Source organism: Orbicella franksi, chromosome 1, assembly GCF_964199315.1.
Source record: "Orbicella franksi chromosome 1, jaOrbFran1.1, whole genome shotgun sequence".
Lineage (NCBI taxonomy): Eukaryota > Metazoa > Cnidaria > Anthozoa > Scleractinia > Merulinidae > Orbicella > Orbicella franksi.
The window spans coordinates 34,420,630-34,446,510 of NC_138145.1; the positions used below are offsets into that span (position 1 = coordinate 34,420,630).

The 25,881-nt window shown below is 38.3% G+C and overlaps 4 protein-coding genes across 4 annotated transcripts in view; 2 read left to right on the forward strand and 2 right to left on the reverse strand.

Moving 5' to 3' along the window:
* LOC145460697 (cation channel sperm-associated protein 2-like) overlaps nt 1-25,881 on the reverse strand; it is a 260,280-nt gene that overhangs the window by 203,380 nt on the left and 31,019 nt on the right. The gene's annotated exons all lie outside the window — the stretch shown is intronic.
* On the forward strand, nt 4,486-12,231 carry LOC145460604 (uncharacterized). Its single transcript, XM_081445479.1, has 9 exons — nt 4,486-4,667; nt 4,883-5,016; nt 6,839-6,884; nt 7,025-7,096; nt 9,386-9,456; nt 9,722-9,797; nt 10,920-10,982; nt 11,183-11,252; nt 11,951-12,231. The coding sequence occupies exons 1-9, from the start codon at nt 4,554-4,556 to the stop codon at nt 12,031-12,033; spliced, it is 729 nt and encodes a 242-aa protein (XP_081301605.1). The 5' UTR covers nt 4,486-4,553; the 3' UTR covers nt 12,034-12,231.
* Nucleotides 12,321-22,945, forward strand: LOC145460634 (uncharacterized). The gene is made up of 6 exons (XM_081445512.1): nt 12,321-14,869; nt 17,833-17,927; nt 21,063-21,117; nt 21,297-21,353; nt 22,128-22,232; nt 22,721-22,945. The coding sequence occupies exons 1-6, from the start codon at nt 14,750-14,752 to the stop codon at nt 22,781-22,783; spliced, it is 495 nt and encodes a 164-aa protein (XP_081301638.1). The 5' UTR covers nt 12,321-14,749; the 3' UTR covers nt 22,784-22,945.
* Nucleotides 23,189-25,873, reverse strand: LOC145460659 (DNA-directed RNA polymerase II subunit RPB11-a-like). The gene is made up of 4 exons (XM_081445546.1): nt 25,709-25,873; nt 25,300-25,389; nt 24,152-24,326; nt 23,189-23,851 (listed from the first exon to the last, which is right to left on the reverse strand). Exons 1-4 carry the CDS (start codon nt 25,759-25,761, stop codon nt 23,816-23,818), a joined length of 354 nt encoding a protein of 117 aa, XP_081301672.1. The 5' UTR covers nt 25,762-25,873; the 3' UTR covers nt 23,189-23,815.

Below are 25,881 nucleotides of genomic sequence, written 5' to 3' on the forward strand. Positions count from 1 at the left end.
TTTGTTTCGTTTGTTCTCCGCGCGCTTTTTTTTGTTTCGCCTTCCAACAGGTAAAGGTGGCTCAGCTCGGAAACATGATTTGATTGGCAAAGCAATTATTCCCTGAGGCCACATTGCATATGAGTTAATAAACAACAAACGAGTCGCGTAATGCCGAGATGTAATCACCTCGCATGTTACTTGTCGACTGGATGATACGGTTTGTTAGTAAAACGCGTAACTGCGTAACGAGAAACCGCGTAACGGGATTTTTTCCTTGTTTGTTTTTTGTGTGTGTTTTGTTGTTGTTGTTGCTGATTTTGTTTGTCTGTTTGCCTTTTTTTTCCTTTGTTTTTCCAAGTGAAAAAAAAAAATGTGAACATTATTATTCGTGTTTGGCGGTGTTTTTCCCGCCCTTTGGCCAAATTTACCGCATTTCCGGAGGCACTTTTTTCCGCGGGCGTACTTTCTCACGCTTCCGGGAGGTCGGTCACGGAGGAGAATGACGACGCCAAGTTCTCGACTTTCATTATCAGTCACCTTAGTTTCCTTGCTGCTCGATCTATTTCAAGGTTTGAGAAAAGCTACAACAGAGAATAGAGGAAAGAGGATCGGATCTTTTGCCTTAACGGATCTTTTTGTTTATGTAAACAAGCGATAACGGTTAAACCCAGCGGGTAGCGAGTTTACTTTGACAATACTCTGTGTTTGACCGCGGGCAACGAAAGACCGGACAACGTGACAAAAGCGCCAAAATATTTGGGGGTTTAGCGTTGTGTGACATGAGACATCCCAAGAAACCAGAAGGGGACTAAGATAAAGATCCAACAAATAATAATTGACTAGGTCAAATTTTGCTCCTCCATTCCCTGTGAAAAAAAGGTGCACTCACTGACTACCGGGGAACCCATTAAATCGAGTGGAAACGAGGTGAAAACCCTTCGTTTGTACCGGTTATCCCTCAATTGGGGGAAAGGGTTCAAATGACTGGTGCATTACTTGTTTACGCGGGTGTCGTCATCAAGACTACAGATTGTGTTGTCGAGTTCACTCAAGTATAAAAGAACAAAGCCCAGTTGCAAAGTAAACAAATTTTACCGGTCTTGCTGGAATAGGCCTGTCCCGATTGTGTTCGGCAACAGTTGAGCAGCTTTCGGCGTTTGGAGCAACTTTTTGCGGCTAACAACTTTTGCCCTTCTGAGCAACTTTTGAGCAAAATATCGTCGGAACACTTAACAACGAAAAAGTCAACGATTTCATAGGAAACTTCAATTTATGCGAACTTCTTGAATGTTTATCAACTTTTTAAAGTTTGAAAACATAACCTGTCACTTGACAACGTTCGGCAAAACGACAAATGAACCATGCGTTTTGTTGCGTTGGACTTAGGAGTATCGAGTGTCGTAAATTTGGCCCATATTTGAGAGCAATAAAGCTTTGTTAAAATTGATTTTTATATAAAAATATCAAGAAATTTAGGAACCATTTTTTTAAATTTAGGTAGCAAATCTTTCGATTTTTAGAGATTTTTTTAGCAACTTTTAGGCATTTCAGTGAGCAACAACTTTCCAGCATTTTACAAGCAAAGTGCTAAGCTTTTAATTTTGTACTTATTATTCCCGTGAATTTTCTGCTGCTTTTCTCTGTTTTCTTCATTCAGTCGCTTTTGTTGTAATAATAATAATAATAATAATAATAATAGTAATAATAATAATAATAATAATAATAATAATAATAATAATAATAATAATAAATAATGGTAATAGGACTGAGTGGAGTCCAATTTGCCTTTTAATCCTCCGTCGATTTGGCTACCCTGAATTAAAGAAACGATAACAAACAAGCATATTGGAAAGGGATACCCATATCACCAGGGATTTGGGTATCCCACTTTCCCAGTGTTCAAAGGACTTAGTCTTGTCTACTTAATTTGCATTTTTTATAGAATTGTCTCCGAAGAAAAAAACTGCTTTAATGGCAAAATCTAATAGGAGGGATGGTTAAGGAAAGAGCGAGAAATAAACAAATCTGAGACTTTCCCTGTATCCAAAGATTAGCCTTGTCTATACTTTATTTATATTTATTTTGGTTTTGTCCCCGAAACAAAAAAACTTATTTAATGGCATAGAGAACTGTTCACCGGCAAAATCTACGTACACTAGGAGGGATGGTCAAGGAAAGAGCGACAAACAAGTCTAAGCCAGAGTTTATTTCCGACAGGCAACACATACAGAGGTCGGTCACAGCTTGAGACCCGCATATTGCGTGACGGCAAGGTGCAAGTTGTTGAATTTTGCAACATTTGGCTAACCATAGACCAGAGGTTCTCTTCATACAAGACGTTTCAGGCACCTCTGTTTTTAGATACAGATTAACTAGAAATGTCTTTTCGGGCCCGAAAAGTTTCTGGAGGCTTTCGAGAAACGTGTCCCAGTTCAGCCATTGATAAATTTCGTTATGTAGGACTACACTGAATATTCTCCCCGTAGGCCAGACGTAAACCCATGTCTTGCTCGGAAGGTTTTTCGAAGGTTTTTAACATGGCAGAAAAGAGAACAGATATGTGCTTTCTTCGACAAGTTGCATACGCCTAACAAGAGTGGGAGAGAGTTATTGTAGGGTACTTGACCAGACCATCGAAAAACATAATATTTCCAAAGGTGTTTTAAGGTCGGCGGAATGTGGTGGGGGCCCGGGGGGGTACTCCCAGAAAAATTGGGTGGGGGTGTGCGGCCCGCTTCCCAAAACCCTTACCCTATTTATGAGCAAAATCTGCGATTTTCCCTACTCTATTTATGACCTGACCCTTAAATCCAAACCCTATTTCAGACCTGCGCTATAATTAGTTCGCTAGTTCAGACCAATGTTAGACATAATTTGTGAAGGGCTTTTGTTGATTTTCCTTTCGATAATGATGAAAAACTGGCTTCTTCTTAAAAACATACACATATCAAGGCAACAACAACAACAACAACAATTTATTGGTATTCCTATATAGATGGTGTTACGTAAATACAGAATCGCTAAATAAAAATTCAAAAACGAAACAAATTTCAATAGCAACCAGAAAGAGAAATAAACATAGTTAGTTAAAAGACTCTTCAGTTTAAGTTCTAGGGTTACAAAGTTCTCTTATTTGTAGTGCTTCATATGTAAAGTAACCTAGTTTTTTACAAATAAAAGTGTCAGCATTGTTAAATAGAAATATCGTTTTCTCTGTGTTATTAAAGGAATCAAATTTTGGATATTTCTTGATGATATCATTTGTGACGTGTTGTCTAATGTTATTGTATCGGTCACAATGAAATAAGAAATGCATTTCGTTCTCAATTTGGTTAGAACAGCAGTACTGACAAATTCTAAGAGTTTCAGGTAATTTAGGAGTACAGTGTCGCCCAGATTCAATTCTAAGATTATGATTACCAGATCGGAGTTTTGCCAAAACTTGTCTATGTTTGAGGATCTTTACTTGTTCTAGGCACTCAGATTTGCTTACATCTCTTTTGAAACTTGAGTAGAAATTCAACTTTCTGTTAGACCGAATTATCTCCATTTGGTGTCTTTTCATATCATTTGAGATGTGATGATTTTAGTTTGTGTAAATTATGTTTGATGATTTGTTCATTGTAATTGTGTGTGTTTGTATTATGCGGATGGTTTTGGTCATCTAAATAATTTTTGATGATTTCATTGACTGTTAACATGAAAGAGGACTGCTTCATTTGCCAGTTGATTGGAAATATCGAGGCATTGTTTGCATATCAAGGCTAGAGTTCAAAAACCATACCCTTTTTATGACCAAAATGGTCAAAATCAGCTAAAATCGATACCCTGTTTATGACCAAAACGGCTGAAAAACCATACCCTTTAAGGCCGCACATACCTAATATAGCCCATATAAGGGAGTCCCCCCCCCCCGGGGTGGGGGAAGGAGGCTGAGACGCCATGAAAGTACACCGTAAACGTAGCGTGACAGGCATAGTGTGACTCAAAGAAGTAGCCTGACCACAAGTTATGAAAGTCAAGCATGTCTGTTCCGCCACGCATTGTATTCTGTTCACCTGAAACAAACTCCTGCATGAGACATGGTTAAAAGCGAAATGCAGATGTTGTTCTTCTTATAGTTATTTTAAACCTCAGAGGGAAAGGAAAGTTATGGCATAAATGGTTAACTTCTAAACACCAACAGATATAAAAAGACATTTTGAAAGTACAGATGAGATGCGATAACGCCTGCCTTGTCCCCAGGGAAAATCACACCTCGAAATGTGCCAGCGAGGCAAAAAGCTTTTACACTAACAATAAAAACAACTTCAGTTCTTCCCGCTTTCGGTAAATAGCTCTGCGAATACATAAGTTTCAACTTGCAGTTCACGAAATTTAATAAAATTCAGGAAAGAAGCTATCACGCAGTGAAGAAGAGAGCTTTGGCATATTTTAAATTCCATGTCCCCGCCCTTGACATGGCATTGGTTAATAAATATAATTAAATCTGGGTCACAGGGACTTAAACTGCCGTATTGACTTGGTCAGGAGTGTTGGATTTTGGAACGCTCTTTTATTTAGAAAGCAAAATGGAAACCATCAGAAAGAAACTCGACGTTCTTCGACACACTCTGAATGAGACAGAAGATCGGGCAATTAATGCCGAGAAAGAATTAGAAAAGTCAACCCAAAGAAACGCTGAAGTAGGGATTACCCTAAGTTAATATGTTGGTTCTTTCTTACAGCAGTCAAAAATATGCCGCAAAAAATCATCCACTCTCTTTTTCTCGAGAAAACTGTCCATTACGTCAAGTAACTGAGGCGGAGTTACGCCTCACGCCACCGGATTAGATGAACAGAACAACTTTGCTCAGTTTCTAAAATTGATGTCGTTGATAATGGCTGTTGTTCTTTGCAGGTCGAAAAGGAAGTCCAGAAGTTGACAACTGAGCTTCAAAAAGTGGAAGATGACCTGGATGCGTCCGAATCGCGCTTGGCTGATGTTACTTTGCAACTAGAACAGGCCGAACAACAAATGGACGAAAACGGAAGGTATTACACTATATTTGTTGTCTTACCGTAAATACTTCAAATAACAAATTCGCCTTAACAAGTGCATGTTACTATTATCAGCAACCCAGCCTTGAATATCCTGTTATCTTGATTTCTGCATACGAATTTCAAGGCGTTTTCAAGCCATTACCTACTTTTATAGCGACAGCTCTCGACTACTTTCCCATTCCGCTTGTTCGCGTCTGTGAGTAAATATAAACAAGGATAGGAAAAGTTCCGTCTTTAAAACTCTGTCTCTGATTCCTGAAAAATTCTGCGAGATTTCAACTTTCTGAGATTATATTGCAATTTGAAAGGAGCTTTTATAAGCATTTCTCGAACAAAATTATATTTTAGTTTGAAGTTATTCACATCCTCGTAGAACAGAGTTTCAAGTTTACTCATTTCGTGACTTGAATTGATTCCCACAGGGTTGACCGTCAGCATTAAGTCTAAACAAAATTTTTCTTGCCGGTACTCTTTGCTCTCTCCAAACATGTGGTACTAGCTAGTTTTACTCATATCGCGGAGTCAGTTCCATTTTCTAGGTATAAAGAAATTTTGAAAACAGTTTGTTCACTATGAAATAAAGACTTGGAAGGAAATCAACAGAAACAAGGCTGATTTTTCGGTTCGTTTGGCACGGTATGGGCGTACCCGTCTCAGCCAATGGAATTTGAGAACAAGTTGACCTCACAGATTTAATCATTTAAGAGTAATTGCAATTTTCATGCAAAATATACAATTAGTTATTGTCTTGAGACGTCTCGCCTCACCTCATTATTGTAATGATGGATATCGAGCTAAAATTCTGTTTAGACGAGAAGAGTCAATCACGAACCCACACTTCCCGCCAGAACTGCTATCGAAAGTCGGAGTTCACAAAAACACCCAGAAATGGTTTGTCGCTCTATATTTTGCTTCGAACTAGCAAACGAGCGGATCCAGGATTTTTCAAGGGGGTAAGGGGTGGATGGTATCTTGGGGTTGCAGAATCAATGGAGCATGTCTCCCTAAAGTTGCAATTTGAAAGCTGAAACTTACAGTCGAACCTCCACTATCGGTCACATCTCTCCAACTAAACGGGCTCCTTTTTTTGTGTCCCGGCGGACGGTCCATACATTCACTCTTATTTTAACCTCTCTACAGCGTCTTCTTCTCCACAACGGCAACGGCCACGGCCACTAAAGCGTGTACCAACTTCCAATAACCTCTCGACCACGACCAGCTAATCAACTATTGACGAACGGTATATAGTAAAAAAGGTCACCAATCTTGATCCGTACTGCGTGTCGTTGGTCGGTGATATATAGCGGTTTTTAATTGAGTTTCGCAAATTGTCCGTTCTCTAGCCGTAGTAAAACAAAAGCCAAAGCCAAAGTAATTGCTTGATTCCTTTCGACCCTCAATTGAAAACCACTCTATTTGATCATCTTACTTCTCTATTTCTACTGAGCATTTTTTTTTTAAATAAGAATATTGTAAACCCCCCCCCCGAAAAAAACAGGTGTCATTTTTCACCCGTACCTCCTCATAACGGCCACCCCTCCACAAGGGCCACTTCTAGCCCTGTTTCTTGTGAAGTCCGCTATGATGATTGACAGCGACAAAACACGAAATCGTTGAGTTCCGTCAGTGTCAGACCAAAGCGCACTAACAGAACATCAAACAGAAGAAATAGGTACTGGGTCTCGTTGCTCCGGCCTCAGCCGACTTATCTTTATAAAGCTTCCTATGTACCTGGGTTTTCGTGATTTGTGACAAGTATCGGGCTAATAACACCAGCATTCCTTTATAATTTTAAGATGCTTTTTCTTTGCAGAGTGAGAAAGGTGCTGGAAGACAGGGCAATGGGAGACATAGAGCGAGTAATGAAACCGTTTCTCTTCATTTTTCACTCGTCTTTGTTTTGGACTGTTGTGTGACGAAGTGGTCATGCATGTCACGCAAGGGTCAAGTTATTATTTTCTAAATTTTGATTTATATTTGTATTTTTATTATTTAACAGCAAACTCAGTTTGAAACAAAGTTGCAACAAGAAAAAGAAAAGCATGCATCTGCGGAAGCTGAAATTGAAGAGGTAAGAAATTGTTTAAAAACATAAAACTTTGTGCTCGTGTGATGAGAAAAAAAAGTACAATTTAGCGTAGCGGGAGTAATTAATCCTCTAAAGGCCAGATTGCTCTTTTTCCGTGTTTGTAGTGAATTTAGAAAAGGCCTGTAATAAAACGCTTCCTGAAAGCTTTACTTCTATTTAACCGACCTTGAGCCCGAGCTTTCTATGAGATCTATGAGCCAAGAGTCAACTAGGCGAGGGCGAGTAGTTTAATTGTTTAGTAGACAACTCAAAGGGTTACTGTTAGAAAGCTACAATTTTGTGTATTTTTAAGCTTAAAATTAAGAATAATTTTAAGTTTCAAGAGCAGCTCGCGTGCGATCGTTGTCCATCGGCGATTAGTATAAATCTACTAGCGTTCTCTCTGATTGGTTACGCTACTCACTTTCTATTCCTGTAGACAGTGTGCGCTTGCTAACAAACTGGCGGCCGCTTCTTTCTGTTTTCGAGGTGTCTGTGAAGAGGATTTAGATGAAGCTTTTGACGACTAGTAGATTTACACAAAAACAATTAGATTATTCGCTCTCGATTTCTATGCGTGATAGAAATCTCGAGCTCACTAATTCTTGAATAGAAAACAATGAGAAAACCAATCAGATTTGAGGATTTTTAATAGAACACAGCTGAGTGGTTACTTAACACAGAGCCAGAACACAGAACTAGCTAGAACTAGAAAAGAAAGGAATATCACCCGCTTCTTTCGACCATTGAAGTTCTCCTTACTTGCATGTGACCATCATTACGTCAGCGCTAGTGTTAGTTCTGTTCTTTATTGGCTCAGCTATCATACATTAGTGGAATTCTACTGGTATTAGTAATAATGCAAATGTTGCAATCTGATTGGCTAAGCTACTCGGACACTGTCAACCATCAATGGGCAGTGGCTGGAGGTCGTCCAAATAGAGACAAAATATTGTCGTTTCAACTAAGCTTAGAAGAGAGATTTAGAAATATATAAACCATAGTCTTCATTTGGCGCGAAAATATACTGGGATATTTGTTCGCGGACATTGTCTGTTCCAAGAAGCGAACAGTCTTCCGAGAGCGTAGCTCGAGGCCGAGCAAAGCTCCCGGGGGAGCTTGACCCATGTTTGGGCATTGGGGTGCCGCCGAGGTTTTGAAATCCTGACCCTGTTTAGGACAAAAATACTCTTAACCCGCCCCCTGTGTAGGACACAGAAACACAAAGAAACTAGACCTACCAGTAGGATCTATTCTGTCAATGCGCTCTTGTAATAATGGTGATAAGTGGAATTTTTTTTACCGACAACAATAGCATTCTTGTCCAGAAAATGATCTGATATTGATTGATTACCTTGTAATGGCCCGTCAACGTCTCTCGACTCGTAATACCATACCCTGTTAAGGACAGAGGCGAGTAAAATTGTATACCCTGTTCAGGACAGCGAGGCCAAAAAACCATACCCTGTCCAGCGGCACGGCCCCGCATAGCCCAATTAAGGGAGTATCTCCCGGGGGAAAGCTGTGAGCTTTGAGGAATAGACAAATTTCGTAGCATATTTTCACGCTAAATGGAAGCTATCGTGTTTATTATCCTTCAAATCTTTATCGCGGCACGCGCAGTTTTAAAAATTGGGGAATGTCACTTGGATATTCCCCAGTTTTAGCTGGGGCATATTCAGTCACGTGACGCGTTTAAACCAATATTTGATGGATTATAATACTGGGCCGGGTTGTTCAAAAGTGGGTTAAGATAACCCAAGGTTAGTGCGATATTTGAATTCAGATATGAAAGCTCTTTTTGTGTACAATTTGATGATTGGATGCTCTAAAAAGAGTAAAGAAAATTATCGGATAAAATGCTTCTGAACAAAAGAAATAGAAACCCGGATGAAAATTAAGCCCTGGGTTAGCGCTAATCGGCCTTCGAACAACTGGGCCCTGGATATGAAATTCCCTAGAAGACTTCAAGAGAGGCATTCCTGCTACACGACTTTAGAGCCTAAAGTTGTTCAATGAACTGATAAGCGCGCGTACACAGATGCAAGTTTCAAATGACAGTTCGGTGGAGCGCGATTTCGTCGAAGCCTATCAAAAGTCCAATAAAGCTTGAAGATGCAGTTGGAAATTAAATCATTGTTGTAACGGAACTTTTGTGAGAATTTTGCTAAAACTATTAGATAAGTCGCTCTCTATTTCTTAGATGTGAATGTTAATACGACCCGCTCATCACCTCACTGAAAGTTCTTATAGGATGTTTTCCAATGTACTTTTGCTATATGTTATTTGTAGTTGGAAGCTCAGCTTGCCGCCGCAGAAGAGGAGCTCGAAGAGCTGGAAGCCCGTGCTGAGGAAGAAGACGAGTAAGGCTTACAGAGCTGTTTGACAATATTATGTTAATAAAGCAGGCCGCGTTCTTTTCACCAACAAGGCACTGCGCAATTTAAAGCTCACGAAACTTCGCACTTTACTATAAAACTGGGCGGCGAGGCTTACTTTTGTTTGAATGAAAAAATGGGAAGAGGTCCATTGGTTTTGTTCTTAGCTCCTTTAACCAACCCATAGCCTGTATTCATTCTCCATAGCCTCTTACAATCGAGGATTTATTTTTCTCTCCTTTACAATCAGACGCGTTAGAGAGCTGGAAGAAGAAAATAATCTGGTCGGCAACAGTCTACGTTCACTGGAAATCCAGACTGATAAGGTATTCATAACGCTTATTGACCAACCGTCTCTGTCTGTGATAATGGCCTGGACCGAGAGTATGCGCACGAGCCACAATGGATCTGTTTTCAATAGGCCACGTTCGATATATCAATATTCTAATATGGCGCCGAGGCTTTCAGGACAAAAAAATTTTTTTAAGTTGCTGTTGTCTCTCAATTCCCCAAAGAGATTTGGATACAAAGAAAACAATACCAAATATAGCACCTCGGAGCCATATTCGAATATTCATATATCGAATGTGACCTATTGAACATCTTAAAACCAAAACTAAAGTCATCACTATAGCCAATCACAAAGGACACAGTCACAAACGATCCATTAAACCAATCAAAACTTGAAGTAAATACATGTAGCTGAACCGAAGCACTGGCAAGCGTGTGCGAGCGAACCACGATTGGTTTTGGTTTTACTTCTGACTGGATGAAAAATGGGCGCGAATTTTTTTAAATCTAATAGTCTAGTCAAGTAATACAAAACCAGTGGCTTTTCTGCAGGGTGAGAGACAGTAATCCAGTTTCGAGTTCGCCATGACCGCTGAATAAAAGCACTGAGAACGCATTTGTACAGGGTTAGCCTCGACCTAAAAAAAATATTCACAAATACCGGCGGGAAGGTGCCACAAATTTGAAAATTAAACCATACACAGAGCTGTAAACAGGTCATCTTCTCGCTGGAATTTGTGAATATTTTTTTTAGGTCGAGGTTAACCCTGTGCAAATGCGCTCTCAGTACTTTTAATCAGGGGTCATGGCGAACTCGAAACTGGACTAGTTATAGAACTCTATGAAAACATCAGTAAACATGTGAAACTAAAGAAACCATTCCGGGGGCAGTTATTTCTTGAGAGAAGCCTGTAGATTGTACTGTAACATAGCTGCAGAGATGGCTTCTCGTTTGTCATCTTCTCTCGACTTACAATAATCGCCATTGCGTACATTCTCGTCATACTCGTTTATTGTGTCCTCCTCCACCCCAGGCTCCGCGCGGATTGTCTCAGCCCAAGCTTTTTCATAGTGAACTGTGACTGACATCCAGGGTCAGGCAAACATTCCAGTTCCGTGACTGCGTGTTATATAAATTTGATTTGACTTTCTCGCAGTCTCGCTGTCATTTGAATGAAGTTGAAGAAAAAATCAAGAGCATCGAAGAAGAGTTTAATGAGGTAAGATACGTTTATGTTTGTTCCCATTTCGCAAATGCTGATGCCAAAAGGAACCTTCTCTTACCTGCCACTTAGGGATGGACCATTAAATTTTGGAGGGAGGAGGAGGTGTGACTTATATTAAATTACATCTTTTGAGAACGTTTTGTGTATTATGTTTTGTACAATAATATGCAATAACCAGCATCTTTGCGTTGCAGACGGTGAAGTTGGCTGATGAAGCGGAAGCAAAAGTGTCGGATTTGGAAAGGGAAGCTGACGCAGTGGATGGTATGAACAAATAATGATCTTTTTTTGGCTCTGATGTATACTTTACCTTAAGGCTTTACTTTGTCGCTGGCTACGTCGCTAGGCTTGGTTCGCACCACTGAATCGCAGTATCGCCCGTCCGTCCTTGGCTGACTTCATTCCAGAGGTCAACGGTTCACGTGGGTTGGAGGAGGAATCCCTGGGGAGCCACTAAAGGGGGGGGGGTGGGGGGTGGGAAGTACCCAATGAGAAAAGTTGCAGGGAAGTGTGAATGAAAGCGCAGATAATAATTTACCCCCAGTAACAATGCTATTAAACTACCAAGCAACTTACTGAACGACCTGAAATTTGTGATAATCGGCCTAGCGCCTGATGTGTATGGGTATGAAGGCGAACCGTTGTTGATACCCATATTTACAGAGGCCGGGGATGCGAATATTTATTGTACGCACTTCACACAGGTGTCGGGCCCGTTCGATTCTTCGGTAAGGCGGGCATCCCCGTAAATGGGTCGGGTACATGAGCTCTCGTAAGGTCTCACAAGAATAGCTTGATACCATTTGAGAGGACAATAGAACAAACAACAGAAACAATGCTCCTAGCCCTAAGACAATAACAGCTGCAAACAAGCAAAATAATTACAAGCTACCTTCTGCCGTAAAGGTTCAGAAAACGTTGACTGTATAACTACTGACTAACTCTCCAATCTGTTTTTTCAGCTGCTCTGTTGAAAATCAAGGAAGAGCACGACGCAGCAGCGGAGGAGCTGCAATCCACTCTACAGGAATTTGAAGAAATGTGAAACACAAGTGAACAGAAACTTGATATGACCAACGAGAAAAATTTAGTTTGCGTTAAAACCCGGGTATACCCATCTATGTCCCCTTTTGGCTTTTGGCTTAAATCTCGCAGTTACGTTTGCTTTATAAGGCTAGCTTTTTCCAGAATGATAATTTACTTGCTTAGTCTTTTAAGGGTTATTAAAAAGCATTTTGCTTGATACATGTATGCGTGGTGGTTTGATCATAACGTCACCAGACGTGGCTGTCTAGACCCTGTTCCACTGCTTTGTTTGCTTTGTTTGTTTGTTTTCGTTAATTTTAAGCTCTTAACTTCTGCAGTGTTGTTTATTGGCAAAATCACGGCCGCACGACAAGTCACTGAAATCAGTGACACTTCTGTGCAAATCGGGATATCTTGAAGAAATTCACCACACTGAATGCTGCTCCTTTTTCTCCAGTTATACCCATCTATGTCCCCCTTTGGCTTTTTTTGTGTCTCTTTCGCGTTTTTGTTGTAAATATTTCAGTTGGATATTTCTATGAGCGGCCGTTCATTATAAAATTGCCTAAACTTGCGCGACTTAGCCTCAACTTGTTGTGGACGTGTTTAAAACTAAATAGCGATCAGATCAGCCTTAATATGACTCTCAATAAGTGTAAGGATTAAACCTTGCAGGCACCTGCATCCCTTATTGACTCTTATCCGCACTGGGAGTGCCATTTTGCCTTTTTGTCACCAAGAGAGAATCTCAAATAAGTCGAATTATTCCCGCCTTCTTCTGGTCAGCGAATTAAGTTTCGTTTGAGATAGGCAAAAATCTGTAGCTCTATACCACTATACTGTAAATGTTATACAGCAGGTACCTCGCGACCTCCACGTCACATCCACCTTTTTTGCGGAAGGGTAGACACACCCCCAATCCAAGATAATCGTGATAAACGTGTGTCTCTCGTCATCTATTTCTAACTCTTATCTGTCACCACTTGTCACCACCTTTTCCAAAACAAAGCTAAATTACGTGTGTTAAATTTTGGGTGGCCGTTTAATAGGGGTAAAGACAATACAAAAACCCTCACAGACACTGGGACAACCAAAAGGTGGACTGGACTTTTATCGCGCCCACTAGTCTCACGTCACATTAGCCTCGTTCCCGGGAACAGGGGTTTGAGTTTTGAGCACGCCGAAGTGAAAAACGGAGAAACGGCGCAAAAAGTGTTCTTTGTTTTCTTTTTGATGCAGGGAACAACCTAGTCGAAGAATTACTAAAAACTTACATGATAATTACTGTTTTCATTCAAAAGATGAGAAAGTAAACTGCTTTTGATTGAAAAAAGGCGTGAATAAATTTACAAGTTGAATTGTAAGTTCACGTGGTGCATAATTTATTTCTACGACATCTGTGGGAATTATCTGGTCTGGGTATTTCCACGGTTTGCACTGAAGAGTTAAGGTGGTGCGTCGAGGGCTTTTACATCGTAAAAAGTAAGTAATCAAATCATTTTTTTTGTACATTTTTATACAACAACTTTCCTCAAGAAGTGCCACTGCGTGAAAACAAAAATAAAATTCGCAAAAATGAGACAGATCAGTTTTGGATGGATCGTCTGGGTAAGTGTGTAATAAATTAGATCTTTGCTGCAAAAATCTAGCCCTGTTTTATTTCCGTTTCAAATAATCACCTCTTAAAAGGAATCAGTCAAAAGTAGGCAAAATAAAGTACAAAATACGGTGACTTGCAAGGATTTGTTGTCTCCAATTCGGACGAAATTTCCTTGCCATGCAAATTGGGCAAAACCTGGAACTTGTATGCGGTTTTGGCGGGAAAATGTCGTTAATTACTTTCAACAGCTATTCATTCTACTAGTTCGATGTTAAATGACTTACGAAATATTTCATGTTCATTTACACTATTTCGACTTTATTGGTTTTATTGTGCCTACAATATTTTAGTTTTGTTTCTGGAGTGACGGAGATGATTTGATCGCTAGTTCGATGTTAAATGGGTTACAAAATATTTCATGTTCATTTACACTATTTCGACTTTATTGGTTCTATTGTGCCTGCAATATATTGGTTTTGTTTCTGGAGTATCGGAAATGATTTGATCGCTATGTTTTAATTTACAAAAAGAAGTTGGTGAGAGATATATTTTTTACGAAATTCACAAGAACAGAAAATGTATATTGCTGCACGAAGCTGTCAATATAGGTTTTAAAACCTCTTTGTACAGAATTTTAACAGTTAATCGTACGCTGAATAATCAGACGCGGGTTGCATTTTGCTTTCTACTAAAGAGGGAAATGTTCTTTGAACATAAATATGTGTGATTCTGTCCAGGGAAATATAAGTTTGTCGCGATAAAAGTAGCATTCGCCATCACGTTCCGAGTTCCTTTCACCGGGAAAAATCGTGTCACGCGTTCTTTCAGTGCTGTTCGGAAAGAGACTGGGTTGAATAACGCGACGGAGTGGAACGTGACAATAAACCCATTCCAGCTGATTACCAAAATATTTAAAGATCTTTAACTATGTGTAGCCCTATTTAACCCTCAGAAGATAAAAGAAAACCGCCCAAGTCTGAATGGAGTTAACAACTAGTTAACTCTGATAATTCTTGTTAATTTTGTTAGCATCAGCCCACAACTTTAAAAGTTTTGGCCTAATAAGCTGCTTAGGAACATAGTTAGCTCCTTTTTACTCACAGTTCAAACAAGTCTCTTTTTCCTATTATACAGGATGCAGGTTTCATACAAGTATGACAGCTCTTCACATAATTCTAGATCTCCTCTTGAAGTATGGACAGAACATGGAATTCAAGTTTTAAATCGAGTGTTTGTTCGTGGCATACCCAATAAGGTAAGATAAATAATAAGAAATTTTACCATCAGCTATTGAGAACATACCCTCACCCCTTCCCTCCCCAAAGAGGAGAAACTAAAAGTGACAGCCATAGGGATGCTTCTCGGCAATTTTGGAAAACACCCCAGAATCCTGGGGGGGGGGGGGGGGGCTATATGGCTATGTAAGGTCCCAAAGGGTATGGTTCTTGAGCAGTTTGGGTCTGAAAAAGGGTATAAATTTTGACTTTTTTGGTCTGAAATAGGGTATGTGTTTCACTCTGGGTTAGCATATTTGGGTATAATTTGTTTGTAAGGCAGATCTTTTAGCCCTTCTCAAAGGTTTATACAAATGCAAGCCAATTCTGGTTAGCTGTAGTCATTGCGTTATTGCAGTCAGAGCCAAATTTTGGAGGTCTGAAATGGGTATCTATTTTTTGCTGGAAAATTACAGATTTTGGTCTGAAATAGGATACAAGTTTCAAGGTTTGGGTCACACACCCCCACCAAAAACTTTGGGGAGTACCCCCGGGATGAGAATCCAGTTCACTGGGTGTGGTTCTAGATTTGGTTCAATTTCAAAAATAATTTATTGACAGCTATTTCCTGTTTAATTGTGGCTTGTTTTGGAAACATAATATGACTGTTAAGTTGTGAAAATTTCAAACACAAAGTAACTATTAAGCCCTCAGAGTGGCCAAAAAAGGCTTGTGATAGTCAACAATAGTTGATGATAGTTGTTGTGCGAACTTCTGTTTGACCACCAACTATCATGTGTTATCATCAACTATCATCAACTATCATTCACTTTAAGCTTGTTCAAATTCGTTATGACTGTCAATGATAGTTTTTTTTCAGTTTGACCATGTGTTTGATAGTTCATGATAGTTTTTTGGTTGGCTGTTTTCCCAGCAGGCTCGTTAGAATTATGGCTGCCCTAAGTTCATGCAACTTCCAATTCTGCCACCAATTTAAATGTCCCACTCTTGACTCTCCTTTTTTGCATGACCCGTGAAGAACTTGAATTACTAACCGATATTTGTGATTTTCACCTCTCTATTCTTCATGATTTTGAGATGCGAGTCCTCCCAATGGTTTGAGTTGTGTATCAAAAATGATTTAGTAATGTGATTTGAAATAAGGAGCCTTTAAAATTAATAATAATAATTTATTTCTAGTATATTACATCAGTAAAATCTCAATACTCTTACAAAAATAGTAATAATTTAGGATCCAGGATAAAAGGCAAACAAAGAACTAGATTGACATGCTCAAAGATTAAATAAAAAAGTTTTAAGTGTATTTTTAAAAATATCAACAGACGGGGCACTCCGCAGTCTAACGAAAGGTCATTCCAAAGCGTGGGTGCACAAGATGAAAAAGCGTGACCACCATGATAGTTCTTTGTCCTAAACATCAGCCTATACAGTTGCTGATTGTCAGTGGCATTTGAGCGACCTATTTGGTTGATGTAAAACCAACAAATCGGTCAAGTACTTAAGAGTGAGGCCTTTTAAAACCTTCTAGGTAATGGGAAGAATCTTAAAGGTGATACGTTTATGCACAAGCAGCCTTACAGAGAATTGGAGTAATGTGTTCCATTTTCCTTAGCTTGTTTTGGTGATTAGTCAGGCAGCTGGGTTCTGAATACATTGGAGTTTGGAGATCTTTTTTTCCCTGAGACCGAACAAGAGGCTGTTACAAAAGTCCAACTTAGATGACACAAAGGCGTATATCAGTTTTTCCGTGCTTGATTGATTCGGATACTGCCAAATAATCCCAATATGCTTAATGGCATAGGATGCAAACTTGCAAAGATTGCTAACATGAGAGGACATCAGTCGTTAAGTACCGATTGAGAGTGACACCAAGATCACACGCATTGGTACTTGTCTTAATTTCAGAACCCGCAATATTCATTTTAGCTTTTGGTTGATGCTGTAGATAATGAGTTGAAAAGTGCATTTCTTCTGTCTTTGTTGAGTTACACATTTGTGATATGGTAAAATGAAATTTTTATATCCGTGATCTATGATTTGCTATTTTTACCACTTGTGAACCGTGCAACCATATGGTCAACTATCACAAACTTCATTTGGTCATTTGACCATGTGAATGACAGTTGATGATAGTTAATGGAGAATCAATTACCATCTACTATCAAGTGCTGTTTGATCAGGGCTTTACACTGTGTTTGATTGTGTATCAAAAAATGATTGTCAACCCCTGAAAGGAACAAGGGCAAGTATTTGACATGCAACTCCAGGGGGGGGGGGGGGACTCCCATACAAAAAGGACCGGGGTGTTCATCATACCCTTTAGGAGTTAAAAAAAGCAGTTTTGGTAACTCTTAAAGTGTTCAGCCTCAATAAGTCCACAGCGGGAGCTTTTGCGGTACCTTTTAGGGTATTGAGCCAAAAAAAAAATGACAGGAGATACCATGTTATGTTAGAATTGGTATGGATTAATTGATGTGCCCTCAGCCAATCAGTGTGCTGAAATGTTTGCATGTATATTACTAGAAGCTGATTAAATGATGATGATCTCAACAGAACTAGCACTGCAGGGACCTTTTGAGATTACAACATGAAATTCAAAAAGTTTGAAACGGTAACAAACCCCCCTTTTAAATGGTGGCATCTTACACTAGTTGCTGTGTTTGTCTTTAGATGGAGTTCTTGACACAGAAACACTTTAAGGTTTGCTTGAAAATTCATTATCTGGGCTGATATTTCATAGGAAAATTAAATGATTCAGGCCTCAGAAAAATAATAATAATCAGGTCTCAGGGATAGAAGCAGCAGCAGTGGGGAGGGGGCTGGGATTGTGGTTCCCAGTAGAACAGTCAACACATTAGCTAAAATCATTATGCACTGTCAAAACTCCACAATTAGACTGATTTTTCGCAATGACTGTCTTTGGAGACACATTAGGCCTAAAGTTAAACATAATTTGCAGGTTTGTTTTCCTCTCTTCTTGTAGATGACCGAACTACAACTTGAAATTCTCTTTGGTGGTATGGGTTATGTCCAAAATGTCAGAATAGTGGAAGATGTGAAGACAGGTGCAAATAAAGGGTAAGCTGCAGTCACGATTGGTTAATTAACTTAATTGTATTGGTCAGTGCATGGCAGTGACATTTGCTCCCTTATCCAGAGATTACTAACTTCTAGGACAGAGAAACAAACACCTTAATGCATGGTGGACTGTGTTCTGATTGTGTCACAGGTGCCAAATGAATATAGTTGCCAATTTCCAACAGGAATAACAGGAATTGGAAAACAATGCGACTAAGAGTCATACATATTATAAGAAGATCTTTTAGATCTCATAACCGCACTTTTAAAATTTAACTGTTTTGTTAATACTACAGTCACAACGCAGTGCACATTCCAAAGCAGTCCTTGATGATTCATTGATTACTGTAAACACATCACTTGATTAACACAAACTGTGTTATTACTTATTGCACCATCACTCCTAGCCTTTGTGAAATCTATGATGACGCAATGGTCTTAATCTGGAAGTTCGCTTGGGATATGCCCATGAATGATACGAAGGGAAACGAGTGCCACGCTATTAATAATGCTTTTAATAAACAGCTTTCTTCCTGAAAAGTCAAAATTTATTTGTTTGTACTTTGAAGTAGTCACGCAAGTCACACAATCAGAGGGTTTACGCTATCCACGGCTAATAATTTTAGAATGGTTGTGTTTTTTCCCCCAGCACTGACTTAAATGCTGCAAGTTCTGGCAAGCTCTTGTTTACCTTGGCAAATATTGATTTTTCTTTAAATCTCTTAAGGTTACAGTATACCTTCGGGTCGACAATTTTCTTCAAATTTGGATTTTTGGGTCAAAATAGTGGTCGAAGAATAATCTCTAATTTCTGAAAAAAAATTTTGAAAAAGGCTAAATATTGGCTGAGAAATGGCGGTTTTACGTTTTCACCGGAAGTAAAAGTTTACCTCTTGATTGACAGCCCTATGGCGCGTATGCAATCAACCAAGATGATTTTCGCGGGAATTACCTGTATGGATGTCACGAATCGACTACTCAGTTGATCAGCATTGTTGTTCTGACTACCCAGCATTTTTGATATTAGGCGTGTCTCTATTAAGTTATAAGTAAACATAGACCATGTTTAAACCATGGACCAGTTCGAAAAAGTGAAAACAGCGAAGAACGAATGAAAATACATCAGTGAGTGAAGAAGCGAAAGTTCGCCATGCGGATGAAGCTATAGTTATCGTATAAGGCGGGCAAATATTCGTGGTAAGAGAAAAGAAAGGTTCTGTAAAAATTTCGGAACTTGACAGCAATAACAGGGATGCTGACAGAGACTCTTCTGATGAGTCCGATATCGACGAATCGTCGGACTCATTGAGACCATTTGAAATATTATCCATGCACAGTTGCTCTCGGCGCTTTCTTTTGTTTGTTTCCTTCACTCAGCCACTCTAGCGTTCGTATCCTTTTTAGCCTTCCCCATTTTGCCAGACCAGCTTCAAGAAAAACCAAGCTACAGAAAAATTATCCCTCTGCCTTCGGTTCCTTGAGCGCATTGCGAAACACAAGAGTTTTTTAGAGATTCGGGCGTAAATTTCACCAGGAGGTTAACGGTAGTAAAGTTTCCCTGCACTGATTGGCTTAGTTATCTGAGAACCCAGTTGAAGGCGCTCGTGGGCGGAGTTTGTTTGCGAAGCAGAAAATTTTTCTAAGCGCTGTTTTCTCGAATAAATTTTTTCACTTGAAGCAGACACTTTAAGAGTTATAACTCAAAGGGAATTTGTTCAATTGCTCTTAAATTTGGACAGTGGCTAGTTTAACATATAAACTACAAAAGCGTGTCTGGGAATTGTTAATTTCGAAATACTTTTTCTTCGAGAGCGATTTTTGTACGATCACTCCACATTTTTTTAATCCTATTTCAAAAATGTTCTGTAACTTTTTACTGCAATCGAATATGCCAAAACGCGGACACGTTTTTTAAGCGCTTTGGGCCCTGAAACCGAGGAAAAAATTAAATTGGCGAAAAACGAAACTCGCTTTGACTTGTAGCTTTCGAAAGGTGATTCGGGCGCTCGCATTTAGTGGTCGTGAAAAATTCAACAATTCACTTTCTTTCAAAATTCTTGGTATAGTTTGATAGCCAGCTCGATAAGCTTTAATTTGATAGAGGGGTTTAGGTATCTACAGCTTAAACTGCACGCGCTACATCGCTTGCGCGCGAGACACCCCTGAAGGTATACTGTAACCTTAACTTGCTGAGATGAAACAGCCAAAGAATTTGGTTCATTTGCTGAAACCCACAAGAAATACTCACAAAATTGCAAATAAATTAATGACCGTCACTTCTGGCAAAATAAACTTGCAAAGTAAACATGATCTTATTTGTCACGTAGCGAAAATGAAAGCTATAATGTCAGCGCATCCCATGGCTGACGCAATACCCCTTTTTTAGCGTTTTTAGCATATTTATTATTTCCCTTCGAATCCAACACTTCAATAAAACCAAAAGAAAATATATTTTACACACAAATAAAGAAAACACTATCCATAACATTGTCCGTGTATTAACGTTTCAACAGCTTTTGGCAAATAAACATCACAGGTTGTGTGATTCAAAATTTGGCCGAGAGGAAGTTTGGGTCTGGTCAAAAAAAAAACACAGGTAGAACATGAACCGCGCTCAGCCCATGGCCGCGTGGTTAACAAGGACACTGATAAATTTGTTAATTTTGTTAACTTATTTGAGACATTCTGTCATTGATATCATTTTACCATTTTTTCCTTTTGCTACATACAATGATTGGTAAGGATACAATGTGTACTTGTAAACATTTACTTTTTGAAGCTTTTCTAAACAGCTGCTAATTATTGAGTCAATAAAGACTGTTCTAGGACTGTGTATTATCCTCTGCAGTGTTAAAATGTATTGAGAGTTGTCTACTAATAAATAAATAAATAACTAATAATAATAATAATAATAATAATAATAATAATAATAATAGTCTCATCTGTGGTGGGTAAATCCGTTTGCAGATTACAAATGTAGATGTAGGAATGTACCAATTTTATTGTGTTTGGCACCTTCACCTCCCTTGGACGGAGTCGAGAGGACAGTACTATTAATGTTGATAGTGGCTCCAAGTGTTTTTAACTTAGTTTCATGGGAATTAAATGTTTAATATGTTCTCTGATACATTGCAGTTATGGTTTTGTAACATTTCGCACTGCTGAGGAAGCAAGGAAAGTTCAAGAAATGGTATGGTCCCATTTTATCCACTCGATATAAAACCATCCTGTTTTGCCAGTTGTCTACACCTGTGATGCAGCATTTAATATTTTGCTTTTAAGATACAATGATGTACAAGCGATCTTTTAACTGTAAACTATGATTTTTTATTCACCCTTAAAAGCAATAAATTATTGTTTCCATTTTAGGGCTTGGTACGGTGGAATGACAACGTTCTTCAAGTTGATGTAGCTGTTAAGCGAAAGGTAATTACATGTACAGGAGATTGTTTTAATTTTTGCTAAGTAACAAAATGGGCTAGACTAGAGCATTATTTTGGATCATACATTTGATTTTTTTAAATTCAACAAAAGTTGTTATAATTGTGATCCTTGCAAATTTGATTTCATGGAGTACTTTCTCAAAATATAATCAATTTGAACTAGCATAAGGTTTGTATTGGTCAAGTTCTATTTTTTTTTATTACACTTCAAATTTAGCAATTATCACAAATAGATTGAATTGTTGTTTGAAAGTTGCTGCTGTTAATGTACACTTGTCAGTTTATTGATTGCAGAACAATTTTGAGGTTTTAAAGTCACATAATTGCCAATTTCCTTTCTTAGTCTTCTTGGGAATTGAGTTATACAGTAGCGTTTCTAAATTGGCTTCTGAATTGGAAAAACAAGAAAAAGGATTGAGTTATACAGTAATGTTCCTAAAATTATTGTCTTCTGAATTGGAAAATCAAGAAAAACCTGACTGCCATTATCTGGACAGCCAATCAGACAGTAGTATTTGTATTTGCAGACATTTGGTTCCCTCGTCATTGTTTTTTCACTGATTGAACATTGCATGTACATTCCCCCAAAAAGGGAAATTTTTTTTGCATAGTGACTGTTCAACAAAAACAGTTAGGCAACTCATCAACAAGTGGATTTATAGTCTCAATCTATTCTGACAGAGAAAAACTTCCATGCTAACATTTTACAGACTCAAATTGAATCTTATAAGTTCGTTTGGTTGGTTGTGTGTTTCAGGCAAAGTCACGGGTGCTTAAACAGCAGTATGCTATGCCACAGTGTACCCCAGTTTATGTCATGGTTCAACCAGGTGCAGGACTACCAATCATAATGGAAGGCAATGTAAGACTTACCAAAATATAGTTAAGTGGAATAGATAACATTTTTCCAACTTTTTTGATCCTTTAAGGCTGCTTTTCACTACAACACGAGCTGAACACAAGCAACACATGTAGACACCTGCTTTCTGTTAGGAAATTGTCCTAACAAGACACTAATTATCAACATCTCTCTCCATCTGTGTATGTCAGCTTATGCTGATGCGCTGGAAAAAACAGTCTATTAAAAGTACTTTTTTTAGAACCTCACTTGGGGCTAATTAAGGGCCGGGCACTGGGAAAATTGACTGGCTGTGACAACGATTTTGCCCACCTGGATGAGAGTTTTTACTAGAACAAGTTCAAAAAGTTCAAAAAGTTCAAAAATGGTTTGCCTGCCTGTGAAAACCAATAATATATTGCCTTCCTGCTGAAAACCTTAATGAAGCCCCAGATGTTTGTAATAAATTAAAATAAAATCATTAAAGTTTTTTTTGTTCTTTTCATCTAAAGGTGTGGTGTCAGGAATTGAATCAAATGTTACCACTTGAAAATTGGATGCAATCGTATGCATAAATGAAGGAAAGTGGATCAAAGAATAAAGAAGTGCTGGAAACTTAGAGATTTGTTGTGTTCTTGCTTTAAAACAAATTTAGAAATTATACTGTGGAAATAAATGTAATAGGACCAAGAAATAACTATACAACGAAATAAGACATGTAAATTGATCAGAAATTTTGATACAGTGTGAAAATGAACCAAACAATGGGAATATAAAGAAATTTGTTATTAAGAGTCTAGTTTTTTATAAGTTCTAGCTAGTGTAAAGTACTCAAGATAGATAATCTGTAACTATAAAATTTAAGTGGATGTTATTAAAATACAAGTTTTAATTCATCAAGTTTACATTAAAAGCTTTTCCCTCAACTAACAAGTGGTATGTTTCTTGGTTTAACTGACATCCACTTGTCAATCAATAAGTCAGTCAATCAAACTCTTTATTTATCCACTGGACAGAAAATCACTAAGTTGTACCAGAAACTCATAAAATTGAACAATTATTATGTGTTGACCTTGTTAGGCTCTTGAGTAATGAACAGAAGAATGTTGGTATTAGCCATATCATAGCTTGGAGAGAAAAATGTAACATATGAGTAATGTAACAATGACATTTGTTCAAATTAATGTGGATTTTTAAGTCAATAACAACATCACTTTCAAGACTACATGTACCTTCTCCCAGATGCTCACAATCTACAAAAAACTGATTCTGTTGGGGTCAAACTATCTACTGTGTAACCATTACTGTTAAAGCCATGGAGACATGTTCAAACCAAAAGATGTTACATTAGAATTTCTTTAACATTCAACTCTGTATCTACACACAAAGTCCACATTACGTTTGTAGGAAAATATCCGGCGTGCAGCACAAATCTACACAGGTCAACTAAAGCTGGTTGTTTGGGTGACATCTGTCAAAGAATGACATGATGAATAAAACGGCATATTTGAGTCTCCTTCCATTTTGATTATTCAGGTGTACCAAGCAGCTGTCAATATCTTGACCAAGTTTGTATCTACTTCAAACTCTGTAAGAAACAGTACATTTTACTCTATACCTTCTTGTTTATCTCTAACAGCTGCCTATAGAAAAAAGAAAAAAACAAAACAATGTGAGGACAGTACAAATGATAAAACTTCCCTGCATATGCTATTATTTAGCATCAAAGAACAAAAAGAGTTCACATTTACCTTGACTTGAGCAAGGCTTGGACTTTTTGTGACTTGCAGGAAATTTTTTGTTTGTTTGTTTGCAGCATAATTTTTACATTAATGTACTATGCTAAAGTATTGGTTTTGAGCAGTTGCTAAGCTCTAAGCTCTCTAAGTTGCTTATTGATAAGCTTTTCCAATAGATGGAAACAACTAGAGAAATAAGCAAACCTTGAATCTTTCTTCCAAGAGTGACACCTCACTGATCAGATCTGTGATGGCATTTGTGAATGCCTCTTGTGGGCTGTAATCAGGTGTGGTCTGTACTCGTAGCACAAACTTGTGTTCAAGGGGATGAGGAACTTTGTAACCAGCAAATATTACCTGTGGATCTCGTAAAAGCTGCCTGTTGGAGTAGCACAAATACAGCAATATTTAGAAAAGGACTTAGTTAATTTTTCATTTAATGTTTGAACTTTCATATAAATTTTCCAACAGAAACAAGCTTTAACTGACTGCTAAGTTCATCATGCAGTTGTTAATGAACTAGTTTGGGGACTTTATTCAAGGAGATATTGGTCTAGTTTTATTCTGTTTTGATGTTTATGGACTGAGCCAAAACAAATATTCCCCAATACACGAAGACAAACAACCTCCTTCAACAAAGTAATAATCTTATAATGATTCTGTAGCTCTGTTGATAAATTGGTCAAGAACAGTGAAGAACAGTTCCCAAAAGATATTGTCGGCCACTGATGGCCATTTGTTGGCCAACCATCGGTTGACTGTCAGCCAATTGCCTACCGACAGTCGACCAGCAAATGGGCAAAAGGTGGTCGCAGGTACAAATGGTCTATTTGCTGTTTCAACTATAAGTGTTTTGGGTCAATTTTTGGTCTACTTAACATTGTAGGCTTACTACCCGCAGAATGTCAATAATGTGTCCGTATCATGTCGCCCAACAGTTTTTTTTTGTTTTTACTCAATTGGTAAAATTGCAGGGTTTTTTTCCCCTTTATTTATTTATTTCTACAACTACAACAATTACCATTCTTTTTTCAACAATTAAGTTACAGAAGAATGAATAAAGTTTGGTTTACAGAAGTTAACAATGACACCATATTGAATTAATTAAGAAAAGAGATATATTATGTTGCCCGACAGTTGCCTGACAGGTTACTGACAGCTGAAAATGGGAGCCATAAGATTGTTCACTACTACCGATAAATTAACGCATCCAAAATTTCTTCAGCTGGTAAATGTGTACACCAAAGTTAAGTATAAAATATTTGCCCCCTTGAGGTGACTTTCAAGTTGAAACTCAGATTGAAATTTCCCACCAGAAGTTTTCTACTTTGACCAATCCATTGTTAACTTACGCTCTTAGAAGATTTCCTAATGTGTGATCTTCTTTATTTACAACAAAGTGAGCTGCATTTGGTACTTTTGTATCCTTTGTTATGGTGATCCTGAAAATAAAATACTCTGTTGGTTTCTTTTCTGTCTTGATTTCAAGATTGTATTGCCCATTCATATTTCTTTCCATCGTGTTGCACAACTACAGAGTGAGCTTGTAAAGCATTGCTGCTGGCCGTTTCATTATTCTGTTAATGTTTTTATTTGGTCAGCTCGATGGTACTGATGAACAGTTTTGATAACTCGTTGACTTGCCTACAAGTCGGGGTCAAGTCGAGCTTAGAGCTAGAAAACATAATACTGCATGATTAATTGTGCATGTGTCTTGTGTTTCCTACAACTTTTTACAGGTCTATATTTAAGGTTACTTACTTTTTTTCTCCATCCAACAAAAGGAAAGGCTCAAATGACTCGGGAGCATTCATTTTTCAACAATCAAGGCGCTAATTCGCAATCACAACATTCAGAAGTAAGGAAGGCAAATAAGCCCAAGAGGGGAAGGTTATGTATGATCAACGCAGTTGCCTGGCCGCTGGGTGCGTTAT